The sequence below is a fragment of the Delphinapterus leucas genome, chromosome 6 (genome assembly GCF_059928025.1).
Source record: "Delphinapterus leucas isolate spDelLeu-1000000601 "Yukka" chromosome 6, BTC_Dleu_Yukka2, whole genome shotgun sequence".
NCBI lineage: Eukaryota > Metazoa > Chordata > Mammalia > Artiodactyla > Monodontidae > Delphinapterus > Delphinapterus leucas.
Window position 1 is genome coordinate 116876463 of NC_143134.1, and position 24930 is coordinate 116901392.

The following is a 24930-nucleotide window of genomic DNA, read 5'->3' on the forward strand; positions in this document are numbered from 1 at the left end:
TCCTTCCTGCTGGTGTGACCTTGTTTTTAGGAGCGTGGGCACTAGGGCCAGACAGTCGTGGATTCACATCCCACTTCTATAACTAACTGTGAAGTCTTAGGCAAGTTATTTTCCCTCCCTGAGCCTCAATTTTCTTATCAGAAAAAAGGGGATAAATCACAGTACCTACTCCTAGAGTTGTTGGAGGATTTAATGGGCATTAATGATCATACTGTCTGCCACATAAGGGTCCAATAAATAACAGCTACTATTGTGAAACAGACAAACTTAAAACCAAGATTGTACCAAAGTATGGACATATTAGGTTTGCAGAGTTTGGATTTTTGTGCCAAAGTCACTAGACTTGCTCTAGGGCGATGAGAGCAGGTCCATGGCCAGGGTGAGAGACACTGGGGTGGAGGGTGAGACGTTAGTGCCCAGGAAGGACAGCTTTCTCTCAGCCTGAGTGGCTCACCTGGGAGGTCATGAGCTCCCTGTTGGTGGAGGTGGGTGGGCAGAGGCCAGGCAGCCACTTTGGGGGGGGGCATCGTAGGAAGGATTCCAGTGGCGGGGTGGATGACGGGGCCCGGGAGATCATCTCCCCAGCTCTGGAGACAGAGACTCCGTCACCCTCCATCCAGGGCCATGGGATTCAGACAAAGCTCCATGTCCACCCCGCCCCCCCAAGCCCAGGATGTGGCCCCCAGCAGGCGCTCCATGAGTATTGTTGAATGAATAAATGGTTTATCTCCATCTCCTCCAAGGTGCCTGGCACATAGCAGGTGCTCAGGAAACGTTCATGAATTTGCTGTGTTTCTGGCAGCATGGCTGAAATGGATGAGCGGTTCCAGCAGATCCTGTCCTGGCAACAGATGGATCAGAACAAAGCCATTAGCCAGATCCTGCAGGAGGTGAGCCCTGGGGGCAGGGGCTCAGGAGGGGGGCAGGAGGGACGCGGGGAGCCCGGAGCAGAGCGGCAGAACTCCACGTGGAGGCGCTGTCCTGGACTCCTGGACAGTGTGCAAGAACCAAGATGCTTAGAGAGCTGAGAAACGTACTGACCATGAGGATGAGGGGGCAGGGAGAGGCCTTTCTGGGTGGTCGTTTCCACTCACTGAAGTCTAGAGAAGCGCCCTCCCCAGGCAGCCGCTCCCTGTGCTGCGTGGGGCTCCATCATGAGGACATAATGGGCAGAAGGCGGTGGTGCCCACCCCGTGGAGTGAGCCTCCAGACTCCTCCCTTCCAATCCCGCCGCACCTCCATCTGCTCTCCCGCCGGCTTAGCGGGCGTGTAGCAGGTGCTACTGAGTGGACGGGACCAGGAGGGACCCCTGTGATTTCCTCCCTCCTGTGTCCAAATTGTTCAGTCCCAGCTTTCCCCACAGGCCCTATTGGAGTCTCATTTCCCGACCCTCGCATCACCTCCCTCCTTTCTTCCTCTGTGATGTTGTCCTGCCACTCCCTGACTCATCGTTTCCTCTCTCCTTTCTCCCCAACTCCTATCTCTCTCTTCTTCCAAAACGCTTTGACTTAGTATTTGTGAGATTGTCTGAGGAAAGTGCTCTGTTTCTTAGAGGGCATGTCAGGCCTCGTGGTTAAGGTGAGGCTGAGAGCTGGACAGACTTGCATGCTAGTGCCAGCCGGTTCACTTCTCCGAACCTCACTTTCCTCATCTGTGAAATGGGGCAGTGAAGGTATTCTCGTCATCACCTCTTCCACGTGCAGCGCGGGAAGAGCCCTGAGCACGGTGTCCAGCACGTAGTAAGCGCTTAAATAAGTATTATTTTAAAAAATTAAACAAGTAACCTGAAAAGTTGTCATCTCTCTAAGAAACAGAAAAGGCATACATTAAGGTGTCTGACGCAGATTTTGTTTTCCCTGCGGGCCCCCTGAGTGGCCGTGCTCTCTGTTGCAGAGCGCCATGCAGAAGGCGGCCTTCGAGGCTCTCCAGGTGAAGAAGGACCTGATGCATCGGCAGATCCGGAAGCAGGTGAGCGCAGGCTGCGGCCTCCCCCCCAGACCCGCCCTGTGGGCTTTCAGAGGCATGAGGAAGGGGCTCCAGGCCAGCCCGGCAAGAGGTCTCCCCGGCACCTCCCTCCCCTCACTGAGCCTCATGGAACCTACTCAGGGTGTCAGGAGGTGCCTGGGGCAGCACTGTGCATGCCAGCAGGTGAGACCTGTGCCTGCTGTTTCTCATGATGCCCAGGGCTGAGGGACAGGAGGCCTTGACTGCTTGGCAGCCGCAGGCAGGACTCCTCAGCCGGCTCAGACCCCAGCGTCCCCGTTGGCTCAGATTGAGGAGCTGGGACAGGCTGACCCCCACCTGAGCGAGCAGGCAGGGCCTGGTGTCAGCTGAGAAGTGACCTGGGCCTGGAGGGGAGGGGCTGTGCTCTTGTCCAGGCTCTGCTGCTGACCTGCGGGCAGCCTTGGGCGAACGCCACGCTGGGCCTCTTGGCCACCCGCTTCCAGCAGGGCTGTGTGTGGCTCGCTGGGCTCCCTGAGCGCGTGGCCTGGGTGGCAGCAGACAGAGCGAGCTTTCAGGCTACGGGACGCATGTCACCTCGTATTCAGCACACTTTGAATTTCACATTTTGCATGGTTGTTTTTTTCTCTTTCTTTTTTGCCAAAACCAACTTACCTTTTTATTTCCCCCTTTAATTTCAATCCCACATTGCCAGACATGAATCTCATTCCTCTGACCAGGGGTTGGTGGGGTCATAGGAACATAGGGACAAAGGTCATAGGCACAGGGTAGAGAAGTCACTGGCCATGGGGTCTGACCCCGAGGGCTAAAAGCCCCCAGTCACACCCTGAAGGTATGTGGTGACTCCCAGACATTCTCATTATGGGTGGTTTTGACCCACCAGGCCAGCTCTTCCCCTTCAAACAAGCAGGGATGTCCCAAGGAAAGGGCACACTCACCCGCTGTGTGTCCTTGGGCAAGTTACTTAACCTCTCTGAGCCTCTGTTTCCTTGTTTGTAAAATGGAGGCAATAATACCTCCTAATAGGTATTGATGAAATGATGCAAATAAATTGCAGAGCACAGTCCTAGCATGTGGAATCTCAATAAACATCAGCTACTACTATTGTTACTATTATCCAGTCCCTTCCATTGCCCTCTGCGCTCCTCTGTGACAGCTGTTTAGAGGAAGCAAGAGAATTGGACTGGGAAGAGGCTCGTTGCGAATTCCGTGTCTGTTCTTCACTCTGGTCCTCACCTTGAAGGAAAGCCCCTTCATTCCACATACCTTGATCAGCACCCATTCTGGGCTGGCCCTGTGCCCGGCTTTTGATCAGCAGTACTGTCCAGGACAAGAGGGTCCACGCCGCAGAGCATTCAGGGCCATGAAATAACGAATTCTTTTTAAACCCCCGCTGATGAGCTTCCCAAGGTACACAGGTCCCCTTCATTGCAGAGCGCCCCCAGAAAGGATTCTTAGATCCACTTGGCCATCCAAGAGCAGCGGCACAGAATTAAACCGTGGTTAATGTGAATTAAAAAACCCCTGTCTCGTCTTCTGTTTAGATTAAGTTAATAGAAACTGAGTTATTGCAGCTGACACAGCTGGAGTTAAAGAGGAAATCCCTGGACACAGAGGCACTACAGGTATGTAGGGCTCCCTAGCCTGCCCTGTCCCCCACCCCACCCCCAACTAATGCCCCCACTGCCTCTCAGCTGCTCTCCAGCAGACAAGGCAGTGATGCTGGAGGATGCCCTGGCCCCAGAAGGCTCGTGGGAGCCCAGTCTGGGGGCCGAGCCCAGCGCAGGCGAAGGTTAGGGCTGGGATCAGCCCGTTGCTAGGCAGGAGGGTCAGAGGAAGGAGGGTTTCATTGCCAAGGCTCACCCAGGCTGCATCTCCATCTCCGTGTTTTCTTTGTTTTGGAGCTGGGTTGCTACTGAGCTCCGTGTCTCTCTAAGTCATGCTTCTGCGGTGCTGGTTCTCACGGGTGACATCCTCTGGGGAAGGAGCTGTTTTGGTGTTCCAAGGATGTCTGAGGAGAGGGCCCAGCTGTGGCTCTGTGAACTCCAGCCTGGGTGTCCTGCTCACACAGATGTGGAGCCTGCAGAGACTAGCAGACAGCCTTCTGGGCTGCAAATCTGGGACCCGGGTTGTCCTCGCACAGTCTTGCTGTGTGACCTGGCTGGGGAGGCGGGGAGGAGCAGCCCCTTTCCCTTCTCTGTACCTTAGTCTCCCCAGCTGTACGCAGAAGGGTTGGATCAATGATGTGTGAGGACATGTGCCCCGTACCAGGCTTTTGAGCAGGGCCTTCTGTCTGTCACCGTCCCTGTGTCTGTCCTCAGTGGAGCAGTCTTCATTTGTCTCATGGGCTTCTCAATGCAGGAGAAGAACGCTGAGGTCTGGAGTCCCACGGGTCTGTCACCGTATGACTTTAGGCAGGTTACTTCCCCTCCCTGGGCCTCCATGTCTCCCCTGCATAAAAGGGAAATAGTCTTCCAGGCCCAGCCTGTGTCTCGGGGCCATCAGAGAGGAGTGGGCTAGCAAATGGAAAGGCCTCAGCCTTGCGGGGTTGGTGGAGCTCTGAAAGAAGATGCAACCGCCACCGTGCTTGGTGGGTGCCCATGCATCCTGCCCATTAGAGCTGTGGGGCTCCTGTTTTCGGGGTCTCCATGGGGTTTCCAAGAGGAGGAGAAGAGTGGAACGCAGACACAAATGGGGCTTTCTCGGGTTTGCACATCACTCCGTCTGCGTAGAGCCTTCCTGGCTGGCGTGGGCCCCTCACCCACCCTCCCTCCTGCTGTTTGCTTCTGCCCACGTGCTCCGTAGTCAGTGAGACTGGAGTCAGGTACCTGCTGCTTGTCATTCCCTTTGTTTGATGTTTCTTACCACTGCACTGTCTTCGGTCACTAGATCCCGTGCCTGGCCTTACCCCCTGGAGAAGGGACGTACAGGCTGGTGAGAAGGTGGGGAGGGGATGCTTGGGCAGAGAGGCCCCTCTGCTCTGTTCCCCAACTCTCAGCCTGAGATCAGGGACAGAGCCTTGAATGGAGTCGGACCCACTGTGGCCCCCAGCTGCCAGCTGAGAACTGAGTGAGGGGGATCCTGCCGCTGCGCTGCGGGGACTTCTTGGGCCGGGGTACTGCGAGTTTCCCAGCGCTGGGCATGGTCTTGTGTTGCAGGAGATGATCTCGGAGCAGCGCTGGGTCCTGAGCTCCCTGCTCCAGCAGTTGCTCAAAGAGAAGACACAGCGAGAGGAGGAGCTCCGGGAGATCCTGGTGCGTCTGGCTTCCGCGTCCAGAGTCGCTCATGGGTTTGCTTCCCCTAAATGCTCTTGCCGTTCTTAGGAACACTTTCATTAGTCTAGTGATAGTTCATCAAAGAAAAAATGGAAAGTACAAAGGAAAAGAATCTCACTTCTGAGAGTTGTCTATTGCTAATATTTTGAGGTATGTTTTCCAAACATCGGGATGCATGTTTATCGTGGTGCGTGTATGTGCCTGTAACACGGAACTGCGCCCCCGTTTCCAACCAGCTCGTTCGCACCTGCTCTTTCCTGTCTTTCGTGTCCTCTACGTTCCTTCCGTGGCTGCATTGAGATGGGCCCTTGTTTGGCCTATTGTCGAGCATACTTCCCGTTTTTTACTTTTAATAAGCAAGGCTGTCTCGGCAGCTAAGTATTTGAGAGCAGCCGCGGGTATTTATTTGCTCAGGACAGATGCTCAGGAGAGTACTTGGTGTGTCCAGGGCAGACCATTTAGCAAGCCTTCGACAGGAGTTGCCCAACTGCCCCCTGGACCCAGATGGGTTTGACTCTCTGGCACATCATCAGGGTGGCAGAGCCCCATTTAGGGGGGCAGGTCAGGGTCACTTCCTCCAGAGCCCAAGTGCACCTGAGTGATCAGGACCCAGTCTTTCCTGTGGCCTTGTTACCGCCCCAGACGTCCTCTGAGCTCCACCGTGGGCCAGGCCCTGTGCCGGGGATGGAAAGGAGGGAGACCAGTTTCTTCCCGAGCCCTGCACGAGCCCAGATGGTGTGTTTGTGCCAGTCAGAAGCTGCCTGTTCCTCACGGTGCCTCACTGCCATCACCTTCAAATTGCATTAATGTGTGACCCGCTCCCTGGGTGCTGTGTAAGGGGCAGCCATGCCGTGGCCGTGTGCTCCCGCCCTCAAGGGGCCTTGGGGACTCACTGTGCACCTCATCAGGACATGACCATCAGGGTCATGGGCTCCCAAAGAGAAGTGTGCCCACAGCCCAGAGAGGGCCAGGCCGGAAAAGGGGAGCCAGCTCGGCAAGGTACAGGAGGGACCACTAGGGGGAGCTGGGGAGATGCCTGCAGTGTAATCCTGCCGCCCACATCACACCGACCCCCAGCGCGCGGCTGCAGTCCTGGGTGGGTGGCTTGGTGGTTGAGAGCACAGGCTCCGAGCAATACAGACCTGGGTCTGAATCCTGGCCACGACACGGGCTGCTCTTTGACCTTGGGCTGGCTGGTATTCACTCTGAACTAATCACTCAGCGGCTGCACCTGTGAAGTAGAAACTACTTCACAGAATCGTGAGAATTAAGTACAAGGGCATCTCCCAGTGCACAGCGCGGTCTGGCACGAAGTGCCCTGACGTTGCTGCTGCTGCTGTTAGTATCGTGTGTTCACTGCTGTGTCCTCAGCACCCAGAACAACGCTCAGGAATGTGTGAGTGATGGAGGAATCGGCTTGAATAGCATGTTTATAATTCTCCGGCTTTGTCAGGTGAAGCCCACTCCAGAAGCCAAAGGTGTCCTTAGCATCTTATTTCTCTCCCTGCCTGGCACCCAGAGGACACACTAAGCCTTCTTGGGGGAAGGAGACGGCTGCCTAGTACTTTGCTCTTCCCGTAAGCAGATGAGAAGGTGTCCCCCTCCAAGTCATGATGGCTGGGGAAGGGGGGCGGGCACCAGGTGTCAGCAGCCCAGGTTCCGGTCCCCCCACCAGGTATGCTGTGTCTGAGATGGTTCTCAGCAGTAAAGTGGGGGTAGTGATGCTTCCTGCCTCTCCGGGCTCAGCAGTTTAAAGGGTGAGGCAACAGTGGGTAGGCACGTTCTTTGTAAAATACCAAGTCATCCACGTGCTCAGAGGAGCAGAGTTCACAGGTGTCACTCATTGTTTCTATTCACTGACTTGTAACTAACAGTGTCTGCTTCCTTCTTGGCAGACGGAGTTAGAAGCCAAAAGCGAAACTAAGCAGGAGAATTACTGGCTGATTCAGTATCAGCGGCTCTTGAACCAGAAACCCTTGTCCTTGAAGCTGCAGGTGAGGACTGCTGGCGCCCACCCTGCAGGAGCCTCTGGCCTCAGCGGTGCCTGGCTTCCTGACCTGTCCAGTTTAATTCCATTCATATTTCTGGTGACTAAGTGTACCAGGTCCCCCGGGCAGGGACAGAAACAAGAGGGAGGAGCATTGGTTCTGGTGACTTTTCAGTCACTTCTGGGCAGAGCAGAGACCCACAGCCCGCTGTGCGCTCACCAGCGCAGGGGCTGCGGATGGGACAGACGTGGTCCCCAGTCTCCCCCACCTCCCCCTCCCCTCTCTCCCCCTCCCCTCTCTCCCTCTCTCCCCCTCCCCTCTCTCCCTCTCTCCCCCTCCCCTCTCTCCCCTCCCCCTCTCCCCCCTCCCCCTCTCCCCCCTTTCCCCCTCTCACACACATGCACACACACACACCCTTTTTTTTTTTTTTTTTTTTTTAATAAAATGGAGTCTTTCTTGGGACTTCCCTGGAGGTCCAGTGGTTGAGACTCTGCGCTTCCACTGCAGGGGGCACAGGTTCGATCCCTGGTCGGGGAGCTAAGATCCCACAAGCCATGTGGCACGACCGAAAACAAACAGGAGCCCTTCTATAAGGCTATTCTGGCAACTTCCTTCCCCCCCACAGTAGTGACAGGCTGTTGTCCAGGCCCGTGTGCGTAGATCTCCTCGTTGTTCCCAGACGACTGCACAGCGTTTAGGATCTGCGTGAGCCCTCACTTGTTTAAACAGTCCCTTCTTGATGGGTGCTTAAGCTGCTTACGTTGTCAAGTTTACAGAGTGGCAGTGAACTGACTTTCTCGTATGTCTATCTCTATGCCCTTACATATCCATTTTTGTAGGAAAAGTTCCAAGAATACGTTTTACATATTATGTTGTATGTATTTGAACTCTTCGTTTGCTGTTGTGAGTAAGTAATGGCTTCTTGGTTTTCTTCCCCATCCGTGGTGCGCTTGGCTTCTCCCCTTGGGTCTGTCCTGCAGGAAGAAGGCCTGGAGCGCCAGCTGGTGGCCCTCCTGGTGGAGCTGTCGGCCGAGCACTACCTTCCCATCTTCGCCCACCACCGCATCTCACTGGACATGCTGAGCCGGATGGGCCCTGGGGACCTGGCCAAGGTGGGCAGCAGCTGCCCCTCGGGGGGAGGCGAGGGCGGCGGGCAGGGCCCTGGCCCGACCCAGCCAGGAGGCCACTTGCTCTTCACGCAGTTCTTGGTGAGGCCCATGTCATCAGCTGTCAGAGGGCCACCTTGCTCCCAAGAAGGCCAGAACATGTGCCCCATCTGCCCCCAGTCATGTGGCTACAAAAGCCAGGGCTATGGGTGCTGCTGACCCCAGACTGTTGCCCCCCGTGCGCCCCCCCCCCCCCGTTCAGATTGGATCTTCACCGTGTAGGGCTGGACAGCCAGGACCTTGGAGCTCATCTGGACCAGCCCCCTCCCCACCCCATGGCTTTACAGTTATCACAGCAGCAGCGCTGCCCGAGCCTGGTACATGCTGCACTAATTCATTTACCCTTCAAAAGAGACAAATAGCGATGCCGGCAAATACTTGACAGTGCAGGCGCTGTCCTAAGCATGTTCTACACGCCAGTTCGTTGAACCTTCCCAACAGCCTGGGCGGGCACGTGCTGACGCTCATCACCTCTCGGCTGAGGAGGCTGAGAATGGCAAGGCAGCAGTTGGCCCGAGGTCGCACGGCAGAGCCAGGACTCCAGCCCAGGTGGCTGGCCTGGTGCCGGGGTCCGTGCTGTTGACCGCTCTGCTGTACTGCCCGGCCCTCGGCAGACGCAGGCACCGGGGCTCAGAAGGGCGACACGACTGTGTCACCCACGCTCAGGAGCACTCTCTCTGGAGGCTGAGGGACTGTGTGATTCTGGCACGGCCACTTCTCAGCAGCTCAGCCTCGGTGTGAACCACCTGACCGTGCAAACTGTGACAGAGGGTCCTGACTTCCTGGTCGTCACGGGGGTGATGGGAGGTCATGCGGCTGAAGCTGTCAGCACAGCCCCTGTGCGGGCTTCGCACTTGCTAAACTGTAGCTGTTACTGGTGTTGGTTTCCCTCTGGGCCTCAGTGTCTCCCTCTGCTGTACGGATTGTCGGGCCCTTGTAGGCCTCCACCTTTCTAGCTGAGGGTGCTAGAAGCCAGGGAGGAGGTAGTGGCTCTGACCGTGCTGCATAGTAGGTCCCTTGCCCAGCCCAGGCCGTGACCTGCCCTCCTTGGTCCAAGCAGGTGGGCGTCTCGGAAGCCGGCCTGCGGCACCAGATCCTGCGCAGAGCCCAGGAGCTGCTGGACGTGACCAGGGCCCGGCCAGGTACTGATGCTGAGCCCTCTTCTGAGCAGAGCCCTTACGTGTGGGCTGCGGTTGGGGGGGTCACCTGTTTACAGTTCAGGATGAGTCCTAAGGGCCACTTCTAACCCTGGCCAGTCCTTAAGCTTCCCTCCTAAAGGAACAATTTATAAATGGGAAAAGCAGGCTCCAAAAATGGAAAAAAAAGGAACTTTTCCTATAGCAGTTTCAGGACCCTTCTGGCTTCCCTAAACCCACCCTACTAGACGTCAGGAACCACACACTCAGGATCCCTGGAGTAGAGGGAGAAATCAGCCAGACCCAGCGCCCACCCCGTGCCCAGCACTGCGCCCCAGGACAGGCCTGTGGTTTGGACGTAGAAAGGTGTTTGTGATGGTTGTGAAGGAGGTGCCCTGTCCTCATCCGGAGGCCCGGGAGAGGGCAGGTGCTGTGGCTGACCCAGGGGAAGGTCTCCTGTGTGCCGAGCAGGATGGGTATCAGGCATTTGACGACCACCATGTCAGGTCACCTTTGCTGCAGCCCCGTGAGGTGGGCACCATTGTTACCCGCATCTGAGGGATGAGGAAACTGAGGCAGAGACAGGTTAACCCTAACTCTAACCCTTAGGGCTTCTTCCTGATTGTGGCCGCCCTGCAGGGAGGGGCTGGGCTGGAAGGCTTCTGAGATCCAGAAGGCAGGAGAGCCTCAGGAGTTTTCCCAACAGTTCTCTTTCTGATCCCAGGACTCAATATGTGTTATTATTAAATATAGAAGTGCCCCCTTACAGTAATGGTTTGGGGGGGACACCATGATACCCCTAGAGGGTCTAGAGTGGTTGTGATAGGCTTTTTAAAAAAAAAACTTCAGTTTTTTTACAATTATAAAAAATACAATTATAAAAAATACTACTTGTAATTTAACCCGTAGAATAAATGAAAAACATGAACTGAGGGGATGAGGATCAGGGATGGAGAGAGACTTGGGGGTGTCGCTGGTGCACGTGGTGTGATAATGAGAGAGACCGATTCTGATGTCCTCGTTCGCGGCGGTTGGGACCCAGGCAGGGGACATGCTGGGGCCTCTGCCAGGGGACAGGGGGAGCAGCCTTGAGAGCTGCTCACTCCTCTCCCTGCCCCTCTGGGCCACCTGCGCCTGGGCCCCTGGGTGGAGAATCTGCGAGCAAGGTCCGGTCCTAGCCAGGGCTGCTGCGGGGCAGCTCTACCACCAGATGGCCCTGTGGCCTCGGGCAAGTGGTTTCCCCCTCTGAGCCTCCGATTTCTCATCTCTGACAGTGATGAGCCCTACCTGCAGGGTGGCTGTGAAGGATTCAGAGTGTGTTAGGGGTAAGAGGCCCCAATTAACCGGTGCCCCAGCTGTCCCGTTTTACAGGTGGGGGAATGAGGCTCAGCAAAGAGAAATAAGAGGGTGTGTAGGAAGGCAGGGTCCTGGTCGGATCCCATCCCGCTCCAGCTGCCTGCCACTTGGGGCAGACGGGGCCAGGGGAGGCCCCAGGGATCGGGGTCGGGTGGGCGTGACCCTGCCTCAGCGTCTCTGTCCCCACAGAGCTGCCGAAACCACCCCAAGGCGAGGTCCTCCCCACGGCCCCTGAGGAGCTTCCCGAGGCAGTAAGACCATCAGCCCCCTGCGCGGAGCTGGAGGCCCAGACCTCAGAATGTGTTGTGTGCCTGGAACGGGAGGTAAGTCTGGGGCAGCAGGCCCAGTGCCTGCCGTCCGGAGCCTCCCGGGCAAAAAACAGGAAATTAAAATGACCCATGATCCCATTACCCAAACATGAGTAATGCTAACATCATTTTCTGGGCCTTTTTTTCTTTTTTTCAAGAGTTTTTTCTCCCACTTAGGAAGTTTCCCTTCGTATATGTATTAAGTCATTAAATATCAACAACACAATTTTCTCTGAAGAGACTTTTTAAAACCTGTTTTAAAAACTGTAACAAAATTGACGCCTATTATAAAAATTCAGCCATGTAGCACGTAAAATACTCCCCCTCCCCCCAGAGTGTGATCCTGCTTAGGAAAGGTTGCCACGTTAGCAGTTTGATTACCCTATGGGTTTTTTGTTTGTTTGTTTTGCGGTACGCGGGCCTCTCCCTGCTGTGGCCTCTCCCGTTGCGGAGCACAGGCTCCGGACACGCAGGCCCAGCAGCCATGGCTCACGGGCCCAACCGCTCCGTGGCACGTGGGATCTTCCCGGACCGGGGCACGAACCCATATCCCCTGCATAGGCAGGCGGACTCTCAACCACTGCGCCACCAGGGAAGCCCTACCCTGTGGTTTTTGCTGGGCTCAGGGAATGCGGTGATACAGGGGGCCTTGGTGGTTATAAATTTAACCAAACCCCTGCTCTGGGCCCTGGAGGTGGCTTCCTAGCTCTTGTTATTACAAACAGTGCTATACTGAACAGCCTTGAACAGAATTTGGAGCACATCCTTGGTTATTTACTTAGGATAACTTACTAAAAAGAGGAAATGCTAAAGCAAAGAATAGACACACTTCCATGGCTTTTAATCCATAATGCTGGGGTGGTTTTGAGACCGAGGGGCTGGGCAAACTGCATAGAAAAACCAAAAATTGGGAACAACGCACATCCGACAGCCAGGCTGGTGAGATAGGGTGGGGCTGTCAAACGTGCACGGCTGTTACAGAGAGGGGCAGACAGTGACCAAGACGGGCGGTGGAGCGTGACGACCGTGCTGTCAGATCTCTGGGGGCCTCACTTGCCCCATCCCCGGGGAATCAGGCCGGGCTGGTTCCCAGACGCTCCCGCACTCTCTCCTCAGGCCCAGATGATCTTCCTCAACTGCGGCCACGTCTGCTGCTGCCAGCAGTGCTGCCAGCCGCTGCGTACTTGCCCGCTGTGCCGCCAGGACATCGCCCAGCGCCTCCGCATCTACCACAGCCGCTGAGCGCCGGCCGCCGGCCCGGGCCTGACACCTCCAGCCCCGCCTCTGCCACCTGTGGGCCCAGGGCTCCAGCTCCCGCGCTGTTCTCCATGGACTAGTACGGGCCCCTCTGTCCTGGCCCAGGCGGAGACAGGAGTGTTCCTGACCAAGGACAGAGCCAGCGTGAATACTGTGGAGGAGCAGAGAGGACCCCTCGCCGCACGAGGACAGGGTGTGGGGTGCCAGCGTGCCTCCATCTGAGCGCAGGCCTGAGTGTCTCAGCTGCCTCTGGCAGTCACGCCCCCCCCACCCAGGAGCCTCAGCAGGGGAGCCTGGGCAGTGCTGTCCCACGGGGCAGGGTGGTGGGAGTGCAGGAGGGCCCTGGCCGAGGGGAGAGGTGGGGAGGCCACCGTGTCCTCGGACTGACTGGCCAGAATGTGTTCAGGGCGGGCCTGGTGCCGCAGCGACGTCGGCCCCTCCTCGCCTCCCTCTGCTGCTCCCCGCACGCTGGGCCCCTCCTCTCTCCAGATCTGCACCTCCTCACCCACGCAGCTCCAGGGCAGGTACTGAGCTTTGCAGACCCAAAGCAGTAACGTCAATAAACCCATCTCCAGCCTGCTCCTCCAGAGTCATCACTAGGTCCTGATGGAGCCCGGGGAGGGGGAGGGGGTCGCAGCTGAGTCAGAAGGGAAGCGGGAAGGTGCGGTGTTCCCAAAGGTGAAGTTATCCAAACCTCCCTTGTTGCAGGTAGAGAGACCAGGGCTCTAAGAGAAGGGCTCAGAAAGTCTGCGGAGCTTGTGGTGCCGTGTGGGCTGTGCTATGTGCTCTGTTATCGTTAACCCAGACCTGGGGGCTGGATGTCCCGGGCCCTGCGACAGGAATGTGGTGGCGCTGGCTCTGGAGCCTAGAGGCATCTTGACCCCTGAAGCCATGCAGCCACGCAGGTTGTTCACTGCACAACTGCGGGAGGAGCCGTGCTCCTGGTACTCGCTGTAGAGGCGCCTTTATCGTGCACCTTCTGGCAGATGGTTTTGAGCTGGGGCAGCTTTTCCTTTGGGCTGGAGGCAGGCCTGCTCGGGGCACCTGGGCTCTGCCTCCAGCTAACTAACTCTGACTCTGGCCAACATTCCACATCCTCGTTCCCCATCTGGTCAGCAAGGGACACGATGGAGCCCTGACGTAGGCCGGCGGCCACCAGGGAGCCCTGACTGCTCATCGCAGGCACAGCGTAAGAGCCGGCGGGATGCAGGGGACAGGCCCTCACTCTCCCTGCCTTGTTGTGACAGTCCTGCGGGCTGAAACAGGACGGATGAAGGGCCCATGTGGTGTGAGTCCTGCTTTCCAGGTACCCGGGGGACCTCTGATGGTTTCCCTCCCCACACACCCTGCTGGGCTCTGCTTAGCTAAGAGGGGAGACTGAGGCCTGAGGTGGGCAGGGCCACCTCGCAGAGCACAGTGTTTGGCGGGTCTCCTTGAACCCTCAATAGGCCCCCCCTTTTATAGATAGACGAGGAGCCTGAGGCTGAGTTCAGTGCCTTGCCAAGGTCAACAGCAAGACTGCAGCTGAGCCCCTGCTTCCTCACCTCAGCCCTTAACAAGCCTTCAGCCACTGGCCACCGTCCCCCAAGGTGATGGGGGCCCCATAGCCTCAGCCCAGGTTCCCCGCCTTCCTGGACCTCAGTTTACACATCGGTGAAATGTGACAATGGTGCCCGCCGCCTGGAGCTGCTGTGAGGCTCCTAGTCTTGCAAGTAACGTGCACGGCCCACAGTAAGTACTAGCTGTGTGAGCAGGAGTCTTAAACACTGGCATCACTGTTTGGATCTAGTGTGAGCCTCGGGCCCACCCGTCATGGGCACCCCAGGGCCACGTGGCCATAAAGTAGCTGCCCTCCTGCCCTCACCATTACCCAAGACTGCCAGAGGTGCACCCTGCATGGATCTGGCTGAGGAAACCGTCTGAGCTGCCAGCAGGCTGGTCACCTACCTGCTGTGTCCCTTCTCTCCAAGCCTCAGTTTTCTCCTCTGTAAAATGGGATAATAGAAGAACTCTGGCCATGCACCTGTAAGCACTCGGTCAAGCGGCTATCCCAGAAAGTCAAGGTACACAGATGCTCCTAGTCAGTCTCCAGCAAAGGTCTCCCCCTGCTGGCACCACACATGGGCCACTGGCTTTAAATAAAGCATTTATTGATTAGTAGAAGCTTAAACATTTTGCATAATATTTTCAATACAAGATTTGAGGATGATTGGAAAACCACAAAAGAAGGCACCAGAGGAGAGCGTCTTCAGACGGAACGTGTTGGTAAAAGAGGTTAGTGAGGCGTTGAGTTTAGGGCTTGGGGGACTGGGGGGGGGGCGGGGGGGTGGGGTCCCTGAGCACCAGCCAGTGCTTCACGTCCTGTGGGTCCCAGGGCCCAGTCCAGGAAGGAGATCGAGGGGATGGAGGATGCAGGGCTGGGATGGCGTTGAGGACCCTGAAGGACTCGGTTTCTGCCCTGCCCACCCTCCCCTCAAAGCAGCAGGGGAGGGGGTCTGGGAAGGCCAGGAGGCCCCAGTCCCTGGGGATGGTCTCGGCTTGACCCTCACCCCAGGAAGGGGGATGGCTGGGCCCCCACGTGACTCATGAGAACATTTGAAGAGTCCTGGAGTTTTCAGGATGGGGTGACTGGAAACTCAGAGAAGCAGGGGCCGAGCCCCAGCTTGACCCAAGAGCTCAGTGGTGCCCTGGGGTGCCTCGGCCCATCCCCCTGCCCCTCACGAGCCCCGCAGCTCCCTGGGAGGACAACGCGTACCTTGGAAGTGGCCTGCAGAGTCCACACCCACCCGGCCCTGCCACTGAGCAACATGCCACCACCCCCCACCCCCCGAGCCCAGCACGGGGACAGAGGAACTCCGGAGACTGGACCCCAGCAAGTGGAGGGGGAGGCAACGGCCCAGCTTCCAGCAGCCCTCCATCTGCCACCGCGCCCACCCTCCCAGCAGTACCTCTGCATAGGTCACGCCCTCCTTCCCTCAGACACGCCCTCTCCCTCCTCTCCCCAGACCAGCCCGTTCCAGGCCTTTCTTGTTCTCTCCCCGGGCCCACGGCCCCATCCCCCTCCGCGAGGCAGCTCTCCCCCAGCCTGAAGTCCCCTCCTTGCACAACCCCTCACCCGGGGCAGGACAGCAAGGCCAGTATCCACTCCAAAACTGGCCTCTGGGGCCCAGCCGGGAGGAGGGAGGAGCGGGGCCGAGACGGGCCTCAGCGCTCCGTCTTCCTGGTTCCAGCGAGCCCCTTGGTGAGAGCAGAGGATCCATGGGCTCTGTGTCACAGCAGATGCTACTCTTACCGCCCTCTTCCCAAGGATGGCAAGACCCACGGGGGAAACGGGCCACAGAGGCAGGACAGGGACGCAGGACTCAGGGACCCAGGGCCACCGCGTGCTCCCAGCCCCCTCCGCTGTGCTCTGCCCCCGGCAGGAGGAGGAAAGCCGAGATCATCCCACATAAGAGAAAACAGACCAAGTGTGACCAAACCCAATAAAGTGACTCAGGTGGGCCCGTCCCCGCCCCAGAGGTGCCACACCAGCCTGGCCCCATCCCCACCTGGAAGGCATAGATCCAGCGCTCCCCGCCCAGAGCCGCAGGGGCTGGCCCGTGTGCCATGTCCGACAGAAGCTCGGGGGCGACTGGCCTAGAACTCAGTCTGCACCCCTGCACCGTCCTCGGTGGTGGTATGGATTGGGGGGCGGCCGCCAGGGCCGGACACCTGCTCCCCGGTCTCCTGGTCACTGGGCTTGGGAGGCTCGAGGTCCGAGGCCTTTCCAGGCGGGAGCTGCCGGAGGGGTGAGGCGGCCTCAGGGGCTGCCCCGGGCTGGGGGCTCTCCTGGGCGGGGGCCCCATTGAGCAGGGGGCCGGCCAGCGGGGGGCTCTCAGCCTGCAGATCCCGGGCCAGCAGACCACGGAGCTCGGTGATGCTGTCTGCGGACGCAGGTGATAGGGGCTCAGGGACAGCCTCGAAGGGCAGCCCCACCTCCTCGTCCTGGACCACGGACACCACCTGCTTGGCACGCCGGCGCTTTTCCAAGAGGGTGGCTGCTTCCGGGATCCCAGGGCTGCCGGGGCCCCCACCACTGTCACTGCTGCCACTGCACTCCTCGCCCCAGTCGATGGGCAAGCCCTCGGCCAGCAGGTGCAGGTTGGGGTCGCTGTTGTGCATGACCACGCTGTCCCGGTACAGGTTGTGCTTCCTCTGCACGGCGGCCTCCTTCACAGCTACAGGACAAGAGGGCGGTGTCGGGACATTTACCGCGGGGCTGACGGCCGCCAGCACACCCTACACTGCCCAGCTGTGACCTGCATCAGCCCCCAGAGGCCCCCCTCGGCCTAAGTGGGTGCTGTGACTGGGACAAGGCTTATTTCAGGCCTCAATGCCAGGAAGCAGGGGCTGTGACCCTACACCCTGTCACTCAGATGCTCCCCAAAATGTCAAGGACCCACAAACAAACTAAGGCACAGGGATGCGATGCTACCCTCCTGGGGCCACACTGCTAGTAGTGGGCCCACCCCAGCCCACGGCCTAAGTCCTCTTTTCTTTGTAGCTTAGCTGACCCCACCAGGAAGACCTTGGGGCAGCCACCTCCACCACCCTCCAGGCAGTAAGGGTCCCAACAGCAGCACCGCCCCCCCCCAGCTCTGCAGTCAGCCCCCGGGGGCCGGGAGGCACGCACCCTGCAGAATGTCCTTCATGACCGTCTGCAACACCACCTCCTCATATGTGTTCTCCACCAGGATGAACCTGGCAAAGTCCTCGAATATCAGCTCCTGGAACCGGGACAGCTCCTGCCGGGTGGGGGTGTGGGTGGGGCAGAGAGAGGGGAGGCAAGGGCTGTTGGTCAGGCCCAGGGCTGGGGCTAGCAGGGGAGGGGAGGGGAGGGGAGGGGAGGGGAATGGGGAGAGGAGAGAAGTGAGGAGGGGGAGGGGAGGGAGGAGGGGGAGGGGAGGGAGGAGGGGGAGGGGAGGGAGGAGGGGGAGGGGAGGGGGAGGGGAGGGAGGAGGGGGAGGGGAGGGGGGAGAGGAGTGATGAGGGGGGAGAGGAGTGATGAGGGGGGAGAGGGGGAGTGGGGAGAGGAGTGATGAGGGGGAGAGGAGGAGTGGGGGGAGGAGAGGGGAGAGAGGATTGAGGGGAGGGGAGGAAGAGTGGAGAAAGGGGGGAGGAGGAGAGGCGAGAGAAGGAGGGGAGTGGAGGGGGGAGGGGGAGCGCAGTGGGGGGAGAGGGCGCACTCACCGACTTGCAGGTGGGTGCCAGCTTCTTGAGCAGGAACGGGATGGTGATCTGCAGCAGAGCCTCCCGGAAAAAGCGCTTCCGCACGGTGCTGCTGTCATAGTCGTATTTCTGCCAGGAAGAGCGGCCAGGGCACAGGAGCCTCTGGGTCAGGGAGCTCCACCGGTCCCTGGTCTGACCCGAGCCCCAGCGTCCCCCTGGATGGAGGGGTGGGGCCTGGCCGGGCGGCTCACCTTCAGCACCCGCTCCAGGATGCGCTGGATGGACTTGCACAGCTCCTCCTTGGTGGGCCCCTTCCCCAGCTCCTGGTGCAGGAGGGTCTCGAAGGTGTACACGGCGTTGTCCATTTGCTGCCGGCGGGGCACACCACGGGGCACGTGAAGGGGTGCCCGCCGGGAGGAGGGGGCGCCCGTGTGCTCAGCGGCCCGGTCACTCACTTGCTCCTGTACTGTCTAGTGTGCTGGCTCAGGGCCGGGCACCGGGGCCACTCCCTGCCTCAGGGAAACAGAGGCCCTGGGCCCTGTGGGAAGGGGCTTAGGGAGCAAGAAGGGCCTCTCGGAGGAAGGGGTCTCTGAGACCCAAAAGATGAGTCAGAATTAGCCAGGGGGGCAGAGGGACAGGGTCCAAACAGACCAGAGAGCAGAGCAGCGGGGAGCACGCGGGCCGAGTGTGTCTGCAGCGAGGCTCGTAGGGATGACGAGGAGGGGGCTGGGGAGGAAGGCCACAGAGGCAGCCTCTTCCCCAGGAGATGGGGACGGCGGGGGCAGCTGGGGTAGCACCCTGGGCTCACCTCACGCATGAGGATCTGGGCTCGCTGCTTGAACACAGACGTGCTGGACACGTCAAAACGCTGCTGCAGCCCATCGAGCCGCAGTGGCTCCATCTTCTCATAGCAGCTCTGCATCTTGAGGGGGTGGTACGCCAGCTGGGACAGCTTCTCCATGTACTGCAGGGAGGCAGAGACACGCGGGACCTGAGCTGGGGCCGCCAGAGGAGCCAGGCAGCCCCCCAGCCCCTGGGCCCGGCACCCGGGAAGGCCATCCGGGGGTGGCAGTCACAAGGGCAAGCGCTGGAGGACCCGGGGCAGGAAGCATGAGGAGGATCTGAAGGCAACACAGCGTGTGGGGAGAGGCCAGCCCGGGCGCTGGGTGACCTGGGGCAAATCGCTCACCTTCTCTCAGCCTCCAAACCAGGAGCTGGTTTTTCATGATCTCTAAGGCCGTCTGTGGCTCTCAAATTCTATGATTATTATTGTCAATGGACTTCTCAGTTTGGGGTGTAGAAGACACTAAGATTACAAGACCAATTCCATCTATACCTGACAATTATGTGCGGTTCCAGGCAGCCGATGACCCCAATATGGGGTCTGTGGAAGACCGTTCACCCCGAGAACCAGAGAACTCAGAAGTGAGAGAGGCTGGCTCCATTTGTGGGGTGCACGCAGACCCTCCGTTCACAGGTTATGCCCCGGAGGGGAGCGGCCAGCCCTGATCACAGTGAGGGCCTGACGGGGGCCAGACCAAACCCAAACCCGGGGCCATGCCTGGCTCACCTCGCCCAGCTTGTCGATGCCGCCCTCATTGATGACGTTCAGGTTCATGTCGGTGACCTCCTTGAAGAAGACGTCCCGCACTTCGGTGAAGCCCTGGCTGGTGGGCACCATCAGGGCCTCCAGGATGGACGGGATATAGGGCTGGACATGATTCCGGACACACACCTCCGCCTTGGGGAGGATGGAGGCTGCACCGAGGGAGCTGGTTAGCGGATGGCATCCCCGGTAGCAACTCCCACCATCCCAGACCCCCAGGCTAGAGGCAGGCTGTCGTATTATTCTTTAAAGAAAATTAGCAAACTGAAGGATTCTTGAGGAACAGCTGACAATGCAGCACAAATAACAGGGAGTTCTGAGACTGGCCCCTGATGTTCCGGACACTGTGACGGCAAGAAACTAAGAAAACTGCTAGTGTGAAGGTCTCTAGGTTGGCAGTTTTTCTGTTTAGCTAGAGGAAGAGAACTCACCTTTGGGGGTCTTGCTCCTTCGTTTAAAAAAAAAAAAAGGAAAACACTTCAGTGGCTTCAATGAGCCTCTGGGTTTTGCAAACCCCGATTCTGCCCTGGAATGGTGTGGCCTGACTCAGCCCAACTATGGAAAAGTCTGCTTCCCTGTGGGCAGGGACCGTCTCCAAGACATTCTGACGAAGGCATTTTTTAGCCAGGGGGTGTTTTGACGTCCCTCCTTCTCCCCTGCCCAGCAAACATTATTTGTTCCACACAATAAATGTCAACTCTCGGTGTCCTCCCCAGCTCACAGTGATACAGCGGTTAGAGAATAACCCTCGGGCAACTGACAACAGTCACAACTGTGGCCAGCATGTGATGGATGACAAGTGAGTGAAAAGATCCCATCAGGCTCGGAACAGAAAGGAGCATCAGCTGACCAGGGAAAGGCTGGCTGAATGTGAATCACCAAAGTCAAGCTGATGTCGCTAAAATGACACATGGTAGATCTGATGACCAAAGATGAACAGAAGGCTTGAACCTCCTCAACGTCATTTAGGTCACCAAGATCTGAGTCTATAGAAATAACAGCTGGCAAACAACTCACAGGGGTTGGAAGAACAATGCCTCAGATTTGATTCTGGTGTTTTAAAAATAATCAATGAATTAAGTCCTTCTTGTGAAATGCAAACGGATCCCTGAAACAGGCAGGAGGGACCCCCTGACCCCGGAGGGCGGGTGGTCCCAGCACGTCCACCAGGTGATGACAGCCATAGCAGGTGGCCCTCCTACCTCGGATCTTGCTGGCCAGATGCTCCTTGGAGGTGATGATCTGGTCCATGTCGGTGCGGATGACCGCCTCCATGGCTGGCCGGGCCAGCTGCAGCTTGGACAGCACGGCCCCAAAGCGTGCCTTGGCCTGTTCATACACCATGCGGTACACGGTGTCTGAGATCTGTGGGCAGGGCGGAGGTGTCAGCGCCAGGCCGAGGGTGCCAGGCGGCTGCAGGCCTCCCACCCCTGCTCCCAAGCCCAGGCCTGCCCACCTGGATCCACTGCCGCTGTCGCTCCTGCGGTTTCCCCTTCAGCCGGGGGGCGAGCTCTGCCTTCAGCTCAGGGCCCAGCTCCTCCATCACCAGGTTGCTCAGGATCTAGGACCAGGAGGCACAGGCCGGGGCAGGGGTTGGAGCATGCCCAGCCCCCTCCATATTCCGGCAAGCCCGGCCACTCAAACCCCCCCTCAAAAAGCTGCTCTGGGCTTCCCTGGTGGCGCAGTGCTTGAGAGTCTGCCTGCCGATGCAGGGGACACGGGTTCGTGCCCCGGTCCGGGAAGATCCCACATGCCGCGGAGCGGCTGGGCCCGTGAGCCATGGCCGCTGAGCCTGCGCGTCCGGAGACTGTGCTCCGCAACGGGAGAGGCCACAACAGTGAGAGGCCTGCGTACCGCAAAAAAAAAAAAAAGCTGCTCTTTGCTCCACGTCTCCATTGCCCTCCCTCCTAAGCATCATTCCCACAGGTCCCAGCTTACCTGCTCGGGTGTCCTGTAGGATCCTGTAGGGGCCCCACCTCAGGACCATTGCACATGCTGCCACCCTGTCTGGAAAACCACACCCTTCCCCCCTTGCCCGCACATGCAAGCGTGTGCGTTTACTTGTCAAACGTCTGTTTCTCCTTCTAGGCAGCTCCCTGAGGGCCAGGACTGCGTCCCTCCTACAGTGCCCCCCAACACCTAGTCCAGGGTCGGTGCTCAGTTAATGACTGAACAAAATAACAAGCCGCTCCCCCTGTGGGATCACCTCAGCCTCCACCCGTCCAAACCTGCAGCCAGGCTCCAGCGCCCTTGCCTGTGGCCCCGCGCTGACTTGCGCAGCCTCCCCGCCAGCCTCCATGGCCTCACCTGCACCTCGTTCCCACACAGCATCTCCCAGGTGCCGTACAGCTCCTTGGACTGGCGGTACATGCGGATGGCGTCAGTGAATGCGGGGCCCTCCACCTTGGAGTCCTCGGGGATCCCTGCCCGGGAGAGGGATGTAGAGAGGAGGTCGGTAGGATGGCCTGTGCCCTCCACCGAGACCAATGGGTTGACTGCCCAAACTCCCCCCACCTCTGACCCCCACAGCTCTTGTAGTAAGAGCATCAGTAGTTGTTGCAGTGACAGTAACGATAAGAACCCACCAGCAGCAGTGGACAGTAAGACAGCCCTGCTCTGTATCCTCATCTCCTTCAATCCTCCCAACCAGCCCGAGCTGTGGGCACTGTCGTTTCCTCTGCTTTTCCAGATGAAGAAACAGGCTCCGAGGTCAGGCCACTGCCGAGGGGCCAAGGCCAGTGAGCAGCAGAGCCAGGACCAGAAGCCACCACCACCACCAAGGAGAGGCCACCCAGCATGGCAGACGGCATACCAGAGGCACCCAGAGACCCTCCCTCCACCAGGGGCCTGCCAACTTCCCCCGCAAAGGGCAGGACAGTAAACAGTCTCAGCTTTGTGGGCCAGACGATCTCCGTCCCAGCCATTCAACCTGCCGTTGTAGCAGGAAAGCAGCCGCAGGCAGTGTGTGAACAAACGAGCCGATAAAACTGGATTTATTAAAATAGGCGACGAGCCCAATTTGCCTCATAGCCTCGCTGCAGGTCATTGAACCCTAAGGGACCTCAGTTCTCCCTTCTGAAGAGTGGGAACAATGACCAGCCTGGCCTCACACACCCACTGTGGGGCTGCAGGGACCACAGTGTGGACTGCGGAGGCAGGGCCCGGGGGCGGGCCCAGCGGGCACCACGTCGCACTTTACTAGTAATGCAGCCACGAATGGCTCCGGCTGCCCTGGGTCCGCCTTGCTCACCACCGTGCATCCAGGGGGCTGGAAATACCACTTCTCACTCTTGTCAGTGATGGTGGCGGTGGTGGCCCAGATGAGTTTGCCCACCTCCCCCGTGCTGGCGAAGGGGTCAGTGAACAAGGCATGGGCCTCAGACTGGGCGCTGGGGAGGCAGGCTGCAGGAAGTCGCAACATCTGACTTCGGGACGAACGTGGTTAAACACCTCGCAGCCAGCGAGCTGGCGGCTACCCTGGCCACGAGCCTCTGACCGCTGTGTCCCCAGAGCCAAGGGAAGGGGAAATGGCAGCCAGTGCCTCCGAAACCCCGACCTCCACTGCAGTGACTACGGGCTGAGTCACCCCCCCAGAGAAGAAGCCCCTCTCTGGCGTGGGGAGAACCCCTCCCCCTCCACATCCGCTGACCCAGGAATCACACTGCCTGGTGGGGCTGGAAGAGAGCTCAGAGGTGGGGAAACTGAGGCCCAGCCCCAGCCCTGCAGTGGCAGCTCCGTGGACCGGGATGGGGGCGTGAGGGGCGTCTCACCCTGCATTTCAGGGACCTGAGATGAGGAGGGAGTGACAGGGGCAGAGCAGGGGTGTCCCAGCTGGGGCGCCGCGCAGAGCCCTGGGGTGGGTGCTGCCCAGCTGGGCCAGGGGAGGAAGCCCCTCAGGCTTAAGGAGGTGCACCGTCTCCCAGAGACCAGGTTTTGCCTAGAACAATCCAGCCATGCGCTATATGCAGCCTTTCTCACACTGGGGCATTTACAGTCTGCAGACGGCAAGCCGGGTGTACCCGGCAGGGTCGCTCTCCAGGCGGCAGGACGCTGAGCCAGAGGGCTGGGCAGCAGGAAGGAGGCCGCCGATGCCGCCTCAGACCCTCAGGACGTCCCTACTCTGCTCACCGAGTGGCTGAATCAAAAGGGCAGGTGACCCCTCCCGAGCTCTTCCCCTGAGCCTGGCTGTGAGGGGCTGAACTGTGTCCCTTCAAAGTCCTATGTTGAAGTCTCGACCCCCAGCGCCCTCAGAATGTGACTGACTGCAGACAGGGACTAGAGAGGAAATTAAGTTAAAACAAGGGGCTCAGGCTCGGCCCTGATCCCATATGTATGGCTGGTGTCCTCAAGAAAAAATCTGGACAAACTGCGCACACAGAGCGGGGACTGTGTGAGGACACAGGGAGAAGGCAGCTGCCTGCTGGTCAGGAAGAGACACCTCGGAAGAAAACAGACCTGCTGACACCTGGATCTCGGGCTTCCAGCCTCCAGAACTGTGCAAAAATAAATTTCTGTTGTTTAAGCCGCCCAGTCTCTGGTCCCGTGTTACGGCAGACTAAGGCTGAGACCGCACACGCATTCCCACACCCCGATGAGGAAACGGGCTCAGGGAGGCAAAGTCACTGGCTCGAGGCCACACCGCTAGGGAATGGCAGCCCCAGGGCCTGAACCCAGACTGGCCGACTCTAGCGAGACCTGGAGACTTCCTGCCTGTGGGGTCCTCAGGGTCAGGCTGAGAAAGGAAGCTACATTCCTCAGGCCTGGACAGCAGGCAGACAGGAAGAGGCCTTGACCTCTGCACCCCAGGCCCAGCCCGAGGGGGCAGCTCCGTGCCCCGCTGCCTCTAGCTGCCCCAGCTGCTCCGGGAATGCAGGATGTGGGCGGGGGCCAGACGAACTGTGTCCACCCAGCTCGGCCTCCTTCCCCAGCCACCCCCCACTTCCTGGCAGCCCCTGGAGTGAGCAATTCCAGGCCCTGCAAATTCCAGGCCCAGCCCCCGAGGAAGCCGAGAACTTTCCCACAGTCCTCAGGGTGGAGGAAAGGCTCCTCCAAAACCACCCTGTCAGCTCCCAACACCTTGCGGCCACAGGACGCCTCTCCCCCCGCCCCAGCAGCTCTCCCCGGCCTCCCCTCCTGCCCACAGGACCCACACCCATAGCCCTCAGCCTCCTGGCTGAGCGCTCGCTATGTGCTAGGCATGGGGCCAAGAGCTCTACCCAACCCAGCTCATGTATTCCTCCCCACGATCCAGCAAAGCTTATCACAACTGCCATTGTGCGCACGGGGAACCGAACGGCGGCTCTTCCCCACCTGGTCTGTCCCCACCCGGCCTGGCCTGGGGTCACCTGGCCAGGTCTGCCATTAGCCTTGGAAACCTTCAGAGGGAGGAGCTGGGCCAGGGAGGGGGGAGGAGGAGGGACGGTGCCCCAGGCCAGGCAGCCGGAGCCCAGATCGCCTCGGCCCGGTCCTGGCCCCTCAGCCCCCGGGGACCTGGGAACAGGAGGCTCTTTGTCGGCGGCAGGGGCTGGCCTGACTAAAGACCTGGTTCCTGCCGCCCGGCAGATTCCAGCTGGGGCAGAGGCAGCCCTGGAGAGCGGAGAGGACAGGGGACAGGTGGGGTGAGCCGAGTCACCGCACAGCCACCTCCAGGCGTGGGTGCCCACTGTCC

The 24930-nt window shown here is 59.1% G+C and overlaps 2 protein-coding genes across 4 annotated transcripts in view; one reads left to right on the forward strand and one right to left on the reverse strand.

Annotated features, from left to right (window-relative positions):
* The window catches only part of LRSAM1 (leucine rich repeat and sterile alpha motif containing 1), a 47055-nt gene extending 32477 nt beyond the window's left edge, over positions 1-14578 (forward strand). For both annotated transcript variants that reach the window (XM_022578680.3, XM_022578681.3), the window contains exons 18-26: positions 803-890; positions 1894-1968; positions 3507-3587; positions 5121-5216; positions 7133-7231; positions 8206-8337; positions 9452-9533; positions 11073-11206; positions 12308-14578. In XM_022578680.3, the coding sequence (XP_022434388.2) occupies positions 803-890; positions 1894-1968; positions 3507-3587; positions 5121-5216; positions 7133-7231; positions 8206-8337; positions 9452-9533; positions 11073-11206; positions 12308-12433 (913 nt within the window). In that variant the 3' untranslated portion in view covers positions 12434-14578. The remainder of the gene's footprint in view (positions 1-802; positions 891-1893; positions 1969-3506; positions 3588-5120; positions 5217-7132; positions 7232-8205; positions 8338-9451; positions 9534-11072; positions 11207-12307) is intronic.
* A 3-nt stretch (positions 14579-14581) lies between these two features.
* Positions 14582-24930, reverse strand: part of NIBAN2 (niban apoptosis regulator 2) — a 52373-nt gene continuing 42024 nt past the window's right edge. For both annotated transcript variants that reach the window (XM_022578679.2, XM_030761598.2), the window contains exons 6-14: positions 21570-21685; positions 20719-20823; positions 20465-20627; positions 19227-19414; positions 18465-18620; positions 17908-18024; positions 17678-17785; positions 17121-17232; positions 14582-16665 (exon numbers count right to left, since the gene is read on the reverse strand). In XM_022578679.2, coding sequence (XP_022434387.1) covers positions 16085-16665; positions 17121-17232; positions 17678-17785; positions 17908-18024; positions 18465-18620; positions 19227-19414; positions 20465-20627; positions 20719-20823; positions 21570-21685 — 1646 coding nt within the window. In that variant the 3' untranslated portion in view covers positions 14582-16084. The remainder of the gene's footprint in view (positions 16666-17120; positions 17233-17677; positions 17786-17907; positions 18025-18464; positions 18621-19226; positions 19415-20464; positions 20628-20718; positions 20824-21569; positions 21686-24930) is intronic.